Raw genomic sequence first — 18,291 nt, 5'->3', positions numbered from 1 at the left:
TCACTCCATGACAAACGTTAAAATGCAAGGTTTGCTCCATGAACGAATGTTGAAATTCAACATTTCGTTCGTGGTTCGGTCAATTTTTTTTTTAAAACCGTGTTTATTGCCTTTATTTGCCGATTTCTTACAATTTATAAGTTTTCTAGTCGATGTGGATTATTTTCTAACATTTTTTATTTGTTTACGTACCGGTGATTCGGGTTCCGTCATGCTAATTGATGTTGTTGTTGGTTTTTTTTTATTTAATTGGTTTTTGTTAGAATTTGTGAGAAAAATGTTTAGAGAGAGAAAGTTGTGTTAATGTGTAAGGGCATTATCGTCTTTTGGAATGAAAACGTCGTCGATAGTTACTACAACGTCGTCGATGAAAATCAGTCCTCTTTGTTAAGGCACGCTCAAACACGACACGACACGCATCGGCCGTGGGCTGTGCCTGGGCCGCCATTTTCATTTGTTTGGCACGGCACGGAATGAAGCCCACCTTCATGGGCCTGGGCCGTGCCATTTTCTTCTTCAGGCACGGTGGAACGGCACGACCGTTTCCATCTATAGCACCAGATATGAGAAGGTATAAATTATATCTACACTTCAAAGTTCAAATCCAAGGTCCATTCATATAAGAGTGCGAGATAAAATATAAAATCGATCTTAGACTTCAACCATCCGCTATATTTTGTTTAGGCATTAGGGGTCCAAAATGTCACTCATATAATCTTGAATAAAAACACCAAAATCATTAGTTTTCGTATTTTCCTTTCTTTTTTCCCTCTCTAAAAAGACACCTACTTCTTCAACTTGCATTGCTTTCACCATCTTTCTTTATACACAAAATCATCATCTTTGCTGCATTAATTCTCATTCCTGATCCAACTAATGAAGGTATAAATGATTAAATTCCCCTTTAATTAATGCTTCTTCTGGATTATTATTCTTATGTAAAGTTTCGATTTTTCCCTTTAATTTTCATCATAAATTCTGCTTTTTCTAAAAGTTATTGAACTTTTAAGCTTTAAGTTAATCACTTGCTTAAACCCTTTTTGATGATCACATCTTTAGTTTTGTTATTAAACACTCATTTACTAATATCAATGAGCAAGTCCGTTGTAAAACGGTTTTATATAAGAATTATTGAATACTCTAGTAGACTATATGTTTGAGATTAGGGTGTTTTTAACTTTTTTATTTGGTTAATTATAGAATTATAGAAGTTGTATGGTTGTTTGACAGAAAATAGTGTTGAAATTGGACTTGCATGATGATAAGGCAAAACAGAAAGCACTTAAGACAGTGTCTACAGTTCCAGGTACACTAAATTTCCTCTAATTGGTCTTGCTTTAAGACCGTCTTAGCTTAAGACCTCTCGTAACTTCTTATTTCCACCTCTATATTGATCAGGTGTTAGAGCCGTCTTAAACAAGAATTGGTGCATTTCCTCATCTTTGTTCTAAATGTTTTATGAAGTATGAACTACTAGTTTCTGATTAATTTGCTTTAGACTTTTTAGGATTAGTATACATTTATTTATTGATATAAATTAATTGTTTCAGAGGAATTATATCAATCCAGTCCGTTTTTCTTAAGACCATTGCTTTTGGTCTGAAATAAGACGGACAACATGTTATCATTTGACAGTAAAATGTTTGTATTTTTCGATAACATGTTACCATTATTTTTCCCACTATTTTCAGGGTAAAAAGTGACACCTTTACTGATAACATTTTGCAGATTCACTGCTTACATTCTCTTAAAAAATGGCAACATTTTGTCGGTCTTATTTCAGACGGGAAAACTGCCCGTCTGAAATAAGAATTTGCGATATCAATAATATGATCATATGGCCCAGTGTAGAATTATTTCTGATTCTAGGTTGATGTTGATTGATTAACTTGTTACATACTCCGTATTTCATATGGTCCAACAATCAGTTTCTGGTTGAATCCTTTATTGAGTGATGCTATCGGCATTCTCTTTTACTCTTTCCGGCTCATTCAATTGTTTACCTTTGATTAAAATACCCTTACAATGAATATAAACAATCAGTTTCTGGTTGAATTCTTTCTTGTGAAACTTCCGTGTCGTGTCGAGTTCCCCTGGTTATTGTCGCTTGTGTGACACCACCGGTATGCTTTTTGAGTATGATGGTCCTAAGTTCAGTGTCATACTGTCATCCCATAACACCCATTTTCAATGTTTGTAATATTACGCAAGGGTGTGTTGTTTGAATGGTAACACGGTCCCAAAGATTTAGCTGGTCCGTCACTGTCATTCTGGTGATGTTTCGTATTTGGTTTGCTGCATGAAATCATCTGAATGGAACTAGAATTATGAAGTGTTTACCTCTACCTACTCTAAGATCCGACTTTTATTAAATTTGATAATCAACATTAGTGCCTTAGCGGTAACAGTTTAATTTTTATAGGAACCTTCTGTTTTTCCAAACTCTCCAGATTTAGTACAGCAGCTCGCTAATTTAATCCAAACAAATCCTTTTCATCGAACAAATTTGCTTGTCGCGTAGTTTAGAGATTTTCCGTGCCAACCCATTTGAAAATGGGTAATATGTAACTAATTGTTATGCCGACTTTCTTTTATTTATATCAGTTTATCACTGTCAAAAAAAAAAAAAAAAAAAAAAAAATTGCTCACTAGCACTAGCGTTTCGCCGAGTTGTTTTCTTTCCTTTTTCTCTCGTATTTTAATGAAATACGAGTACTAACTTTTGATAAGAAACTAAATTAATTACTACCAAGTAAAGCATGTTTAGCCATACGAATAATATATGAGACTCTCCTTATGGCAATTGTTCGGATATGTAGGGATAGATTCTATTGCGATGGACATGAAGGCAAGCAGATTAACTGTGATTGGCATGGTGGATCCTGTGAGCATTGTAAGTAAACTACGCAAACATTGGCCAACAACGGATATAGTACTCGTGGGCCCAGCTAAAGAGCCGGAGAAAGAGAAGAAGGAAGAACCGAAGAAGGAAGAGGAAAAGAAGGAAGAGCCCAAAAAAGAGGATGCGCCTAAGGAAGAGGCAAAGAAGGAAGAACCGAAAAAGGAAGAGGAAAAGAAAGACGAACCTAAGAAAGAAGAGGGTAAGAAAGAGGAAGAGAAGAAGCCTGACCCCGTTTTAGAGCTCATTAAATCTTATAAACAATATAACCCTCAAATGACCACCCATTATTATGTCCAAAGCATGGAAGAGAACCCGAACGCTTGCACCATATGTTGAGGAAATGTGAGACATACATTTGTTTATTGATGTCGGGTTGGGTTGGAAGATTGATGCAAAGACGACACTGGAAATGCAATTATTATGATGTCGCCTTGGATGTATAGTCCCCTGGAATAAAGTTTTGGTAGTTAGGTAAGCATGTATGTACTCTGTGTTAATTTTCTGTAAACCAACTCTGTTGTATATAACTCTTGAGAAAAACTCGACCATCGATCTTGTATACTGAGAAAATGGCCGATATCATCATCTAATAATGTTGAGACATTTGTTATATAGATCGATAAACTGCTAATGAAGGGTTCTACCAAGGGAAAAACGCTATAAACGAAGATGAAAAACAGAACTACCTTCTTCAAGATTATGTTGTCTTGTCGATACAAGATTTACAGGGAAGGAAGGCCAACCATGCTTCAATATTCTGGTTTCAGCTTTGAAATGTTCAAATGATTAATTACATTCTACCCCGAATACAATAGACGGCTTAGGGATGCAAACAGTAGGAAAATACAAGACCGTCTTAAATTAAGACCTCTCACGAATCACGAGTCACAGCCTTCTTTCATTTCACCTTTATTTCATTCGGGTATGAGAGCCGTCTTAAGTTAAGACGGTCTTAAATGAGGGTTGGTGTAACAGCAAACTGAGACTATTCCGAGTGTCGGGATTTCTGTGTACTAGAAAACTGGTTTTGAAAATTGCATCCTGTTTTACACTGATAGTCTAAGTTCTAAGCATCACATCTTCCAGAAAATTAAGCAAGTCAAATTTTACTTTTTTACCGTCAACTGCGTGCTTTGCCAAAGAAATGCTCTATCTGCAGACACCCATGGGACTGCAAGCTGTTTGGTTTGCTTCCAGGTTTGAATCTCTTCGCTGAAACCACGCTCTCCTTTGGATCCTTTGGACATACGAAAAAATAATTTAATTCCAGATTTTATATAGGAGCTTATGTCATTAAACTCAAAATATACCAAGAGATATAGTCATATAGACAGAAAGAAAAGATTAATAGAGCCCACATGATGGTAATCTGTTGAAAAGGATAGCAACTTTCATTCAACTTCTAAAAGTTATAGGAATCGTCTTCAAACTCCAGTAGAATTTTGTTTTGTGACATTTTTCTAGAAATTTTAGCGAAGGACCGTTTTCATAGTTCATAACTTCATATAAACCTGAGATACATTTTCAGACACACCATTTTATATGAACATTACTCCATGTCTCCATATAAGGGGGGCTTTGAGACGTGATAATGTTATTGTATCTCAATGTACGCGTACATTCACATATGTACATATCTTCTACTCTTCGTATAGTTTTTAGAGACACTCTAAAGTCCCTAGGCATGGATGTGCCGCTGAGTGTACTGTCTGAGTTAGCTTACTCATATAAACTCCAGTCATAAATTGAACCACATACTCATCCGAACAAACACGCACCCAAAAAAGAGTGAAGAATCAGTGGTAGAGCTAAAAAGTTGTCTCCCGTGACCCATTGAAAATATAGAAATTCTTGCATTTTAATTTTTTAAACACGGAAAAATTCGACAAAATACACAAATAATTAGTTATCCGGTGCAGGGACCCTGAATTCTTGTGTATGGATCTGCCAGTAGGAAGAACGGATACACTTTGACATCTCAGATGCACATAAGAATACATAAGTATAGATAAGAAATCTTACCATGCTTGTTTGATTAAAAGGCCTCAGGACTTTAACCTTCCCACCCCTTCCATCACCCCCCACAGCAATCAGACTGTCAGTGCCATTACTTGATCCAGGCATTGAACCCTTGGGTGCATTGTTCTGTACTCGTTTGCACCATTTCCCAAGATACATATTTGCTCCATCAGGTCCCATCAATCCTCCAGCAAAACATCGATCTCCTGCACATTAATTCACCAATAATCAATGACATATTTCATATAAGCAAAAATTTCTCTCTTAAAAGTTCAAAGAACTGATCAAGAGTACAATTGGGTCTGCATTTGAATGAAAGGTTTTTGATAACATAACATACCTGGCTCGACAAGTGGAATAAAAGATGAAGCCGCTGGAGTGTGAACTGAAGGTTGAATTTGTCTTATGTCCTGTAGATTTAGTTTAGCAGTTTCTTTCGAAGTAGAACATTCATTGACCAAATCATTTCTAAGACCCGTTGAAGCTGGCTCTCCACACTTAGGGTTTGATTCCTCCGTACTGCTACGGAAATTTGTACAAGTATCAGAGGCACTAGGCTTTAGAATCTCACACTCCTCATCCACTAAACATTCGTAATGTGTAGTTTCCCGACCCTGAATACTTCTGCCATCATCGTGGCATTTGGAAACAATAGTATCATCTTTTCCTGTTTTATTAGCTTTAAATGGGCTAGTATCTCCATCATCATCCAAATTTATCACAGGCGGGGAAAATTGTCTCTTTTCCTCAAGAGATGAATGTTTCAAAGTGGATGAGGAGTTCTTGCTGCTGTTACTAATTGGCACGTCGTTGCAGCTTCTTGTATTGGAAGCTTTGAGCAACCTCAACACTTCGTTATCTTTTGCTTCTATAGTTGACTCCAGCTCTTGAATGTTTATCTGAGAGTGGTAACAACTAACAAATATCAATGAGAGCACATAATCAGACAAAGGGCCAACATTGTTAATTGTGCCAAATACCATCTTCATGTTTGTGCTTTTACCTAAGTCAATGTATTACCTTTAGTTTTACAATCTTCTCTTTTGCCTTCTCGAGCTTTCTCTGGAAACGAGCTTCCCCTCTCCCAAGAGTATTGCACTTGGCCATTAAATCTTTGTAACTCCTGAAAATTGCCACAGGTCTAGGTAATTAGAAAAGTCTTTGAATATCAAATACCAAGTAAATAATACAGAGAAGGAACAACTGCAAGATGGAACTAGCTCGAACTAACGGAATAAGTTTCGTCAAAGTCTTTCAGGTTGCAAAAAGTTTCCTTTAATCAGCACTTCATGCACAAAGATCTAAGTGAAGAAACACTGTCAACTAAGTAATAGTCTCTAGTATAAGGAGCAACTCATGTTATAAGCCAGGACATTTAGGAATATTCTACTCTCTAGTTGTTCTTCTCCAGTGTACAGGTATTAAGAGGTCTCCTAAGCTTCCTAAAACCTTGTCGAAATCTAATATGGAGTGCATAGCATCTGTCACCATGACCTTTATAAATGCATATGCAATCATGATACTTTACGGTAGAATAAAAAAAGAGGTAGAATCGTACAATTAACACCACTATGCAGCAGAGTATAAATATCAACAGAAAAATCCTAAAGGCTACTTGGCTGCCAAACTACATTCACGACTTACTTATTACGAATGACCAATGACTTCTTAAGAACATTGATTGCTTCTTGCATATTGCCTTCACTACCTACTGAAGCAAGCTTCAGAATCTCTTCTTCCCCAAGATTACAGTCAGACGCCCTGAATACGTAAAAAAAACAGTCACCACAACCAGTGTAAGACAGGCAATTGAGCAAAAAATTAAGAAAAGAAAATCTCCATTCAAGAATTGCACTGACAATTTAACGGCAGCGAGCTCTCTGACTAATGCTGTATTCTTTTCTTGCAGCCTTGAGCATTCTGCAGTTGTTCTAGCGAGATCCTACATTGTTTCATACATGTGTCAAACTAGCTGAAACATATTAATCTGTAGAGCTATAATTATGTCAAAACTCACACTTGACTTCGTTTGAAGAATTGCTTGGATACTTTCCCTCTGCCTCAATGCCTCATTTTTCGAGAATACTTCTTTTGACAACTGTTCTTTGCAAACATGCAGCTGAAACAGATGAAAACCAATCAGTCATCACAACCACAAACTGATTTTCCTACTGGTATACTAGGCAAGAGCAATCATAACCAAGCATACGTACTGTATATGTTCCGAGTTCTTGGTTACAAAGCACAATCACAATCTAAAGGACTAGAGAATATACCAAGATACTATATACTAGTCAACGAAACATAAAAACATAAAACCATTTGAAGAACAACCTAGCTTACAAAAATATTTCCAGAAAGGTAAGGACTTTCAGTTGAATCAACTAAGGGTGTGTTTGGATTAAGGGTGTGTTTGGATTGAAAGAATTGGAGGGAAAAGAAAGGGAAGGAGAGTAGGGATTTAAAATCCCTTGTTTGGATAGCAAATGAGGGTGGAGGGAAATAGAGGGGGAAAGATTTAGAGTGATCTAATTCCCCTCCTCCAAGCCTAATCAAAATCTCTCCACAATAGGCAAGATTTGGAGGGAAATTGTATCCAAACACTCACTCCCCATTCCCCCTCCCCTTCCCTTCTCTCCCTTTCCCTTTCCTCCACTTTTGCTATCCAAACACACCCTAAGAGATTTGGAGAGAAAAGAAAGGGAGGGAGAGTAGGGGATTTAAAATCCCTTGTTTGAATAGCAAATAAGGGTGGAGGGAAATGGAGGGGGAGAGATTTGGAAGGATCCATTTTCCCTCCTTCAAGACTAATCAAAATCTCTCCACAATAGGCAAGATTTGGAGGAAATTGTATCCAAACACCCACACCCCATTCCCCCTCCCCTTCCCTTCTCTCCCTTTCCCTTCCCTCCTTCCCCCTCCCCTCCCTTTCCCTCCACATTTGCTATCCAGACACACCCTATTCACAATGTCTTCTTGAACAACAAAGCCCAAGCCCTAATACAAATTGCAATCATCTCGCAAGAAGTCAAGAACCATAACAAAGGCACACACTTTATGACTTACAAATTCGACACTTCCACAAATAAAGATCAAATCTTTCTCAAACACACACAACTAGTGACTCCCAAAAAATGAAGCAATAAATAACACCACCAACTGTTGGTCTTGTTTGCAAGAACATTTCAAGAAAGGTAGACACTTTCAGCTGAATTTAAGCTCGATAGAATACTCCAAATCTAATAATGTCGTCTAGAACAACAAAGACTAAGTCGTATATAGTTTGTGGTCAGCTAACAAGAATTGTCACAAAGAAAGAGGCCGTCACTGCAAGAACAGATCTTTCTTAACAAACTCAAAACTAATAAATAACACTACCAAACTCAAACTAATCAACTTTCGAAATTATACCTCATCAATGAGCTTCTTAACCTCATTCTGCTGCAAATCTAAAGCAGAACTAAGATTAGAAACCTTAGATTCCAACCTCTTAACCTCAATACGCAAAATCTCCGGACAATCACCGCCATCGCCGCGATTAATTCTAGTGTTTTCAGATTGACATTGAGTAAGAACAGAATCACCAAGTGACTGAAAATAAAGCCGGCCAACATTCTTCTTAGTACACCCTTGTTTACACACCGGACATGTCTGTTTCTTCGAACCCGTGCAGTACCCGAACCATTGCTGCAAACTAGGGTTAATTTTTCATCAATTTTTCAATCAAATTCATATTTCAAGATAACATCAACAAATTCACAGTAGTACTCCCTCCGTCTCAATCATTTGTTTACCTTCTTTATTCTTCGGGAAGGGATATTTTAATCAAAAGTAAACATACGATTTAGATAGAGGGAATTGAAATATTTTAATCAAAAGTAATGAGACACAAGCTGGGACACGAAAATGGAGAGAGAGAGAGTAAGTACCAGAGTTCATGGAAGACATGGCCGCAAATGGAGATAGCTTGAAGGTCTTCAACAATGGGTTTGAGATCTTCATAACAGATTGAACAGATTGTTTTTGAAAAACTGTTGTTATTAGTGGAATCCATCATTTTTCCACTGATTAATTGAAAAATGAGGGTGATTTGGTGTTAATTAGGGTTTATTGTGTTCACCATTGAAGGAGTTGAAGGTGAAGAAAGAGGGGAAATTAGGGATGAAATTGGATTAAGTAGTGTAGTGCAATTTTTGAAAATTGGGTGGAATTTGAGATATGCGCGGGAGATTTTACTCCCAACATTTTTGTTTGCTGATTTTGGGAAATTTGCGATAGATGTGCCAAATTGTTACTCTGTTGAAACCTTTTTTGGGGAAGAGTTTACCGAGTAGGATAGACCTCCCAAATAAACCTGGTAAAATGACTTGATTTAAATAACCTGATCCGATTTGTACATAACTCAAAACAAACAAGTATGACTTGTTACTTGAATGACCTTGTTTGAGCTTATCCGATCTGAACACGGCCCATTTGTCAGGTCTAATCCCCAAACGGGTTTCTTGAGTCAGGTGGGATCGAGTTAGTTGGGATCGGTATAATTCCAGGCATGTAACAAGTTGAGGTTGATGAGGTCGTTTTGGGGTGATATTAGATATGCCATTTTAAAATCTATTATCATTAAAATTATTTAATACGGAGTATAATAATGATTAATGTACAACGATAAAACATTTCATGTCAAATTATATTGGATTCGGTTTACGTGACATAGACGTAAACACGTAATACACATTTATAATATATACTCGTATTTATACTTGTTTACTTTTTATATTGATGTGTCAAGATGAGAGTAATACGAAACATGAGACAAGACATCATATGAGATAAATGATCCGCATAACGCGTCAACACTTAGAGTTATGCACTATGCCGAGCAGGCTTAGTGCCAATAGCCCAGGCACGACACTAAATGAGGACCAGGCTGGGTCAGTTTGGTCTAGCCCGAGCTCAACCCGCGAATAGCGGGCTAGTGGCCTTCATACATTTTTTTTATTAGTGTTGACCAGGCCTGGTCGAGGAAATTGCGGCACGAAACCGTCCCGAGGATGACATTAAGCTGCCCCGGACTGTCACTAGTGCTGGTCGAGCTGCTGGAAATCGGCTCACTAGGCCGCGCTGGACCGAGTTAGCCCGCTACGATGCAAAGCTCCGTGCCTCCATCCACACCCCAAAATCTTGTTGCTCTCTCATGAAGATCTGAGAAACTTTTAACATGGGCTGGGCCGATCATAAATTGACTCAATTTATGATTCATTATTACGAGCTAGTCCAATTACGTGTTTCAAATTCCAACATTTTTCAGCTATTTGCAATTTTGCATACGTATGAAACTTCATGGAGTAAGTACTCCCTCCTATTCACAATAAACTTCCCTATTTCATTTTCCGTCTATTTATAATAACGTCCCCATTTCCTTTTTTGGTAAGTGTTTGTGTGGTCCAAATTTAATTGTAGGGTGGGGTAGTGTATTTGTGTGGTCCAAATTTAATTATATGGTGGGGTAGTGTGTTTTCTTAATATTTGTGCCAAAATGAAATGAGAGGTTTATTGTGAATATGAGGGAGTATAAAGAAAGGACCCAAAGTATGTAGAAAGATATCAATAAGGACCTAAAGTATCATTGCATAGCTATAAGGACTTGGTGTTAACTTCCGTTAACATTCTGTTATCTTTTCCCTTTTGTTTTATTTGAAACAAACAAACTCTCTATCTACAATAACTTTGCCACAATTAATTTTATTAACATGCAAAATTTGTCTCATGTTAGTTAAATTTTTCGCACAACTTCAATTCATTTATCGGTTGTCTTCTTATTTGTTTTCATTTCATTTCGCAAAAGTATAAATATATCTTAATTTTGAAAGTCTTAGTCATTTGTACGGAACTACGTGTGTAAACGAGCCGATCTGAGCATTGGCTCCGGATAGCAGGCTTGGGCTCGGGATTTTGAGCTCAAGCTCGGGCTCGGCTCGAAGCTCGTCGCCGAGACTTAAAAATTGAAGCTCGAGCTCTTTTGTCATTATATAATTTTCACTTTCTCACCTTTTGAATCTAACTAAACATAAATATCTTTAAAAACCAAATAAGATTAAAAAATACTAAAGAGTATTATATAAAAATATACATATAATGATATAATCCCTAAATTACAAATAATTTGAAATAAAATTTATATTACAGTATAAAAATTATAAAAAAATAAAATAAAATTGTAAACGAGCCCAAATGAGCTTTCGAGTCGAGCCTTGTTGGCTCGGGATCGGCTCAAATTTAACCAAGCTTGGCTCGAGCTGAAGCTCGTTTTGACCGAGCATGAGTCAAGTTTTGACCGAGCTGTTTCCAAGGACTCGACGAGCCGGCTCAGTTGATTTACCGCCCTAGAATAATTTTAGTTTTCAAAAAATGTGAAAGTGAATTTGAGAACAATAATGAAATTTTGGGTGGGATTAAGAAACTGCCGTTGAAAAGTGTGAAGCAAAGTTGTAATCAACTTTTTGTAGACAGATAATTGATGGTTGCAAAGAAAACAAACGAAAAGATGACGGAATGTTAAAAGAAACTTAAACCAGGTCCTTATAGCTATCTTTATCTATACTTTAGGTCCTTACATTATACTTAACTCAAACAACTTCATGCATCGGCTTTCCAAATTCCAACATTTTTCAGCAATATTTTTTAGACAATTACTCGTATAACCTTAACACTTGAATAATATTACAAATAATATACGACTGACATCTGTATTTCTAAGACATGCACATGCAAACATCTGTCCTAACATATTAACGTGCCATACTATCAGCAAACAACAGAACTAACTGAACAAGAGGCCGTAATTTTTTCTGAATTTATTTAATATATTATTAAAATATATTTATTATTTTGTTATAGTTATTTTAAGTCTTCAGAATATTATTACGAGCAAACAAGAGAAGTAAGAATAAAGGATAACAGTGAATATTACTTGAAGAAACTCGGCATTGTTGATAATAATATCTCTACTAAACTACGGTCCATGTTATGAATATTATTGTGTTGGTGCATCCTTAAGCCTTGAAATTCAATTTGAGAGAAGTGACATCTTAACGTCTTTTTCTAGGTATTTATTCATCTTAATTGTGCTTCATTTAGCCATTTGTTGCAGGAATCATGTACTTAGTTGTGGAGCTAGGGGCTAGCAGGTGGCAGGTGCGCTCGCCTCCGCTGCTAGTGTATGGAAAATGCGAAGTTTTTAGTTAAAATTTCATTTTTTTCTGACCTCCCCTTAAATCATTACTTGTTCGCTTCTGCTGGGTTTAATTTCTGGCTTCGCCAGTGCATGTACTCTTTTCGTTTCATTTTATTTGTCTTTTTAGAAAGGAAAATGAGTTAGACCACCCGGTGGCGCCAATCTCGGCGCCACCCTCTCACATCCAATAAATGGGGGCCACAAAATAATGGATTCATCCTATAGAATAAGTGGGAATCCCAATAATGAGGGGTGTATGTAAGAGGGTGGCGCCGAAATTGGACGCCACCCGGGCGAATGGATTCATCCTATAGAATAAGTGGGAATCCCAATAATGAGGGGTGTATGTAAGAGGGTGGCGCCGAAATTGGACGCCACCCGGTGGCGCCGAAATTGGACGCCACCCGGTGGCGCCGAAATTGGACGCCACCCGGTGGCGCCGAAATTGGACGCCACCCGGTGGCGCCGAAATTGGACGCCACCCGGTGACGCCGTATCATTATCGAGAAAGAAAAATCAAATTTTTCTTTTTTATCTGTCATTTTACTATTTTTCATCATTTCATGTATATATGTTTCCCCAAACAATAATAGTTATGAGGAATAATGATGTTTTTAGCTATTTATTTATCTATTTATTTATTTATTTATTTATTTATTGTTAAAAAAAGTTTTAAGTTCGGTAGGTTTTATCCGGTCCAAGTCCTAGACCACCGGCGTCTGAGGATTTTAAGTGGTATTTACATATCGTCTATTAGAAATTCGAATCCCCGACTTCAAAGATGTTTTTAGCTAGCTATATGATTGATGTAAAACGTTACTTCTATTTTACTATTTTCAAAAATCTCTTGTTTCACCTAATTATTAGTATATGTTTTTCTAATAAATTTCTTAATTTTTGTAAAATCTCCTAAAACGATAGATAAAAAAATAAACAGAGAATGCATTATTGTTTTTAGGGTGTTTTGATTTTTTTTTTCTTTTGAATTTATCCAAGTCTCACAAAAAGGGTGCTGATTTTCACGGTACATATTTTACTCATAATATGTGGAAGCAAAAACTCAAATAGAATACTCATTTCTAATAAAATTAGTTAATGTCTTGTTTATACTCGAATCAATTGAAAAAATAAGTGATTTAGCAAATTATGACGACCTTGGCAGATTGGCATAACATAACAAACACAGGTGGTCTCCCTTAAGACAGCATGCTTGTCTGTTTTGGGATTAAATAGGATTAGAACGGGTTATATAGCACACCATTTAAATAGATGAGACAAGTTTTTTGCTAGTTCGATCTAACACGTTATGCTTTTGTCTCATCTATCCTACTTGGTCCGTTTTATTAGTTAAGTTCAAGATACATGTCCATAGTCTCAGTTTAAGATGGATAATGTCAGTCTTAAAAAAGAATTTGTGAATGTACTCTATGCCTTCCATGAGATTGTTGTGTGAAATAAAGTGTGAAACTAGTATGTGTGACTATGAATGTTTGTTATTGTATTTTTCAGGGAACGGAAACAAATTCGTGTTTTGAGCTGGATTGATATTTCATTAGTACTTGAGTTTGTGAGGTATGTCTATTGTCTATCTTCTCCAAGTGGATGTTCTTTGCTTCAGTCATTTTTTAATTTATTTTTTCCAATAAGTTCTTGGATTTCAGCTGCGTCATGAATTCAATGGCGTAGGAGAGCGGTGTAAGTTTACGTTGTAATCAGTGGCGGAGGCAGGATTTGAATTCAGCGGGGGCGAAAAATTTATGGGGGGTGAACGGGTTATGGTATAAGGGGAACTCGGAACTAAAACTTTTGCGATTTCCATCCGCCAGCGGGGCGAGCGCCCCTGCTAGTAGTCCCCCTAGCTCCACGACCGGTTCTAATCGTCTTACCATAAGCAAGTGTGTGTAAACTTACTGATCTTGTTATATAAGTCGTCTTCAATTTTTACATTGAAAACCGGTGTCGTTTTCCTCATTATGCTATGTTATACTCCCCCGTCCCGGTCAATTGTTGTCCTTTGGTTTTGGCACAAAGACCAAGGAAAGAGTAAGGGGCCAATTACTAAATGACAAGGGGAACAAATGATCAAATTGCTCATTAAATTCATTCTTAAAATAGAAAGGACAACAATTGACTAAGACACCACAATATGGAAAAGGACAACAAATGACAGGGACTGAGGGAGTATATTATTGTTATGCTTGCTGATAACTTACAAGAAACATTATGTAGAGAATTTAAGTATGACCAATGTTTGTGTCATATGTGAACCGTGAAGGGTAACTTGCTCTATTATTAGAGAGCTTCCGCATCACTCAGATTTCCGAGTTTTAGCAGCATGTATCTTGAGGGGGAATGATGGTCGTTAACTGATGAAAGTTGCTGTGTAGTGATAATACTGTTGTTGATTTAGTTTTAGCAGCATGTGTCTTAAAGAGGGAGTGATGGTCGTTAACTAATACGAAGTATGAGCTTCGTCTCACCAATACTCATGATTACTTTTCATTAGGGTATCTGAAGTGTTTGTTTACGAAGCGCGTGATTGCCTCAAAGTAACCGAACCTGCAAGGTAGAGCATGGTGTGTGGATAAAAGATAAGATGGGGCAATCGGAAGTTAACTCATCAGGGATGCCACCCGGCATGGATGATCAGAATCCCAAAATTGACCTCGGCGATAACCAAAACAACCAAAATAGCCAGAATGCATTGGGACGTCAGTCGACAATTTACTCGTTGACGTTGGATGAGTTCCAGCACACGTTGTGCGAGAATGGCAAGAATTTTGGATCGATGAACATGGACGAGTTTCTTAGCAGCATTTGGTCTGCTGAGGAAAATCACCATCACGGTCAACATCACGATAACTCAAAACCTACAATAGCTAAGCAGCCTAGCTTAACAAGGCAAGGCTCCCTCACTCTTCCAGCTCCGCTGTGTAGCAAGACTGTTGACGAGGTGTGGTCAGAGATACAGCGGACGCAACACCCGATTCAGCATCATATTCACGCAGAAACTGAAAATACCAATTCAACTGAACGCCAAGCTACCTTCGGTGAGATGACCCTAGAAGACTTCCTTGTCAAGGCCGGAGTAGTTCGGGAACAATGCGGTCCTGTTCCGGGTCCCCCCGTCCAACAACATCCCCCGCAGTATGGTTTCATGGGAATGCCAGCCGGCGGATACCAGCCAAGCACTGGGGCCGACACTTGCGGGTTCATAGGAAACGGGAAGAGGAATAACGGGTATCCCGTTGCTGCTACGCCTATCTCATGTTACGCAGGTAGAGTGAACACGAACGGTGCACCAGTTAGTCCAGTATCGCCAGACGGGTTGTGTGGGACAGGTCAGGTGGAAAATCCAGCGGCTCATTATGGACTCGACATGGCGTCCTTGCGTGGCCGGAAGAGGAATATTGACGGTCCAGTAGAGAAAGTTGTCGAGAGGAGGCAGAGACGGATGATTAAGAATCGTGAGTCAGCTGCCAGGTCTAGAGCGCGCAAACAGGTCCGTTTCCTCACCAAATCTACCGCCTGAAATTAAAAATTTAGTTGAAAGCATGAATTGTTAAATGATGTATCTGAAACAGGCATATACAGTGGAACTAGAAGCGGAATTAAATCAATTGAGGGAAGAGAACGCGCAACTGAAACAAGGCCTGGTAATTATTACATAATATTATGTTCTTATTTAGTAATTTTTTTTGTCGTGGGTGGTAGACGATGGGCTAACAATGAAAATTTGCGATGACAGGCGGAAATAGAGAGGCAAAGGAAGCAGCAGGTAATCCTATCTGTTCATTATCTTATTATTAGCTTGAATGTATGTCGTTAGTGGCGAATGTTTAGATTACTGATTACATGTTCAAGAATATCAGTCATTTGTTACATGTCTCAGTACTGCAATAATAGCGGAAAAAAATAGATGTCGAGTTTATTAATTTTTACTGAAAGGTTTTCTTAGATTACTGATTACACGCTCAAGAATATCACGTGGTTAGTGGCAAATGTTTAGATTACTGATTACACGCTCAAGAATATCATTGTCATTTGTTATGCATCTTAGTACTACAATAGCGAAAATAAATAGACGCAGCGCTTATTAATTTTTACTGAAAGGATTTTTTGGATGAAACAGTATAGGGAAGAGCAGAAACAAGTAGCAGCGACAGCGAGCAGGGTTGAGAGAGCGCTACAGAAATTCAAGGCATTGAGGAGGACTCGTAGCTGCAGATTTACGGACGACAAGTTTTAGAGGTTGGTTAGTCGATTTCCGGCCTACTAGTTGGTTTATGTAATTGTAGTAGTTAATATAGTACAAGTTATAGAGATTAGTTACTTCGTAGTTGATATCGGACTTTTTAGCTGGTTTATCTGTAGTTTAGCATTTGTAGTACTTTATACTAAAGATTTACACAATGTCAACAATATTTCGTTTAATTATCGTCACTTCGTTGGTTAGAGATTTGGTTTTTAGTTTTCCGGCATATTATCTGCATGTATTAAGCGACAATTGTGAGAAATGTAGAATTTAAATCAACAGCATTGACGACATTAGACAGTATCAGTCTAATACCAGAACCCAATATCTCCCTAAAATCGTCCCATAATATAACCTCACGGGACTTTCATGCAGGTCTTCATGACATCTAAATATAATTGTGTCATAGGGCTCAGCATTATGCTCAATCGTACCTTTCTTACACTGGATGTCGATGTGGGGTTAACGACATTGCAGCAAGTCGTCGATCATTTGATGCTGAATTTTAAAACCAACCGTTACTCTCCGAGTCCTTTCATCGGTTATAACCTATAAACACTAGGGGAGAGTATAATCGAGGCTAAAACTTTGAGTTTTAACTATTTAGCTGCTAAAGGAGATCGTCCATGGGACGTGATCAGGGGCGGATTTGGGGGGGGGGGACGTGACAAAAAAAAAAAAAAAAAAAAAAAATTTAAAAAAAAAGACGATATTTGAATTTTAATGTATAAATGTTGTCCGCAATTTTTTTTTTCTTACTGTGCCCCCTTTACTCAAATCCTGGATACGCCACTGGACGTGATTACGTGAAATGTATCTCGGGAAATTTGTACTATAATTGTTTGAACATACAGAGTGATGTCAAATATAAATATTTTAGGGATCCTAAAAAGGGGAAACCTAGCTAGTAGCAGAGGAAAGCATCACTTGCTATCCCAAGCTTCTGAAAAATGGTTAATATTATCGATTTTTGCTACTCAACAAGTTTTAATATAAAACCTAAACATAAGTACCGAGTATAAAACAGCAGGAAAAAAAATTTACTACCCAAAAATTTTATTTTTAAGTTTGCCGTTTATTCCCAAGTCGAATTTAATTTATTTTCTGGGTTAGATAAGTTTTGCTGAATACGTCCAAAATTACAATTGGGTTATTTGCATGCGTACAAGTTGTTGATGTAAACGGGAGTGGGCAGTACGTCAGCTAAAAAATTGTTCGTTGTGGAATAAGTCTCACACGCCGCAAAGGCCCAAAGTGTAAGACCAAGTCCATGGAATCGTCACAATTGGCAAACAAGCAAATACGAGTAGATAGATAATAACAAGCAATGCAACTTGTTGAGGTGGCCTTTGAGTAAGTGGTTAAAGTGACATTTTATAGATTTCACGATCATCAATTCATTAATGTATTAATTTTTTTTTAATTGTTTATAGCAATCGAACCTTAAACGATCAGGTTTTACTTTCAGACGCACCATGAATAAAGAAAGTTCTTTTACAAGTTTATAACGGTTCAACAACTAGGTAAAATCTTTGAAACCCACACTTGTAATATTATACGACAATGATGTATAAATGTGAAATCTGAAATCCTATTCACTCGACCTATTTGTTGCAGAATTACAAAGAGAGTTACAACAAATTCTCGTATTTCATGACCTTTATTATAATCAAATATAATTTACACTCGTGTAAATTCGATATACTTTAGATAAATTTCCTCGCTAACAACTAGAGCTGGACTCCAGCCCGGGCCAGCCCGGCCCGCACCAACGGGCTCCATTATTCCCAGCCCGGTCCCCAACCCGCACAACCCGCCCCAATACCCGGGCCGGTCCCGGGCTTCCTCTACCCCAGCCCACACCACCCAGCCCGCATGGCC

The 18,291-nt window shown here is 37.7% G+C and overlaps 3 protein-coding genes across 3 annotated transcripts; 2 read left to right on the top strand and 1 right to left on the bottom strand.

Annotated features, from left to right (window-relative positions):
• Positions 1–686: 686 nt before the first annotated feature.
• On the top strand, positions 687–3,513 carry LOC141605060 (heavy metal-associated isoprenylated plant protein 39-like). The gene is made up of 3 exons (XM_074423688.1): positions 687–882; positions 1,231–1,306; positions 2,820–3,513. The coding sequence occupies exons 1-3, from the start codon at positions 877–879 to the stop codon at positions 3,236–3,238; spliced, it is 501 nt and encodes a 166-aa protein (XP_074279789.1). The 5' UTR covers positions 687–876; the 3' UTR covers positions 3,239–3,513.
• Positions 3,514–3,905: 392 nt separating this feature from the next.
• On the bottom strand, positions 3,906–9,061 carry LOC141605058 (uncharacterized). The gene is made up of 9 exons (XM_074423687.1): positions 8,851–9,061; positions 8,333–8,615; positions 6,939–7,040; positions 6,781–6,863; positions 6,566–6,682; positions 5,942–6,044; positions 5,262–5,820; positions 4,925–5,127; positions 3,906–4,139 (listed from the first exon to the last, which is right to left on the bottom strand). The coding sequence occupies exons 1-9, from the start codon at positions 8,976–8,978 to the stop codon at positions 4,023–4,025; spliced, it is 1,695 nt and encodes a 564-aa protein (XP_074279788.1). The 5' UTR covers positions 8,979–9,061; the 3' UTR covers positions 3,906–4,022.
• Positions 9,062–13,560: 4,499 nt separating this feature from the next.
• On the top strand, positions 13,561–16,583 carry LOC141607071 (protein ABSCISIC ACID-INSENSITIVE 5-like). Its single transcript, XM_074426435.1, has 5 exons — positions 13,561–13,727; positions 14,662–15,657; positions 15,740–15,811; positions 15,904–15,933; positions 16,288–16,583. Exons 2-5 carry the CDS (start codon positions 14,752–14,754, stop codon positions 16,402–16,404), a joined length of 1,125 nt encoding a protein of 374 aa, XP_074282536.1. The 5' UTR covers positions 13,561–13,727; positions 14,662–14,751; the 3' UTR covers positions 16,405–16,583.
• The last annotated feature ends 1,708 nt before the right edge of the window (positions 16,584–18,291 follow it).

The sequence above is a fragment of the Silene latifolia genome, chromosome 10 (assembly GCF_048544455.1).
Source record: "Silene latifolia isolate original U9 population chromosome 10, ASM4854445v1, whole genome shotgun sequence".
NCBI classification, from domain to species: Eukaryota; Viridiplantae; Streptophyta; class Magnoliopsida; order Caryophyllales; family Caryophyllaceae; genus Silene; species Silene latifolia.
The sequence above is the reverse complement of the archived record's forward strand: the minus strand, read 5'-3'. Positions and strand labels throughout refer to the sequence as shown.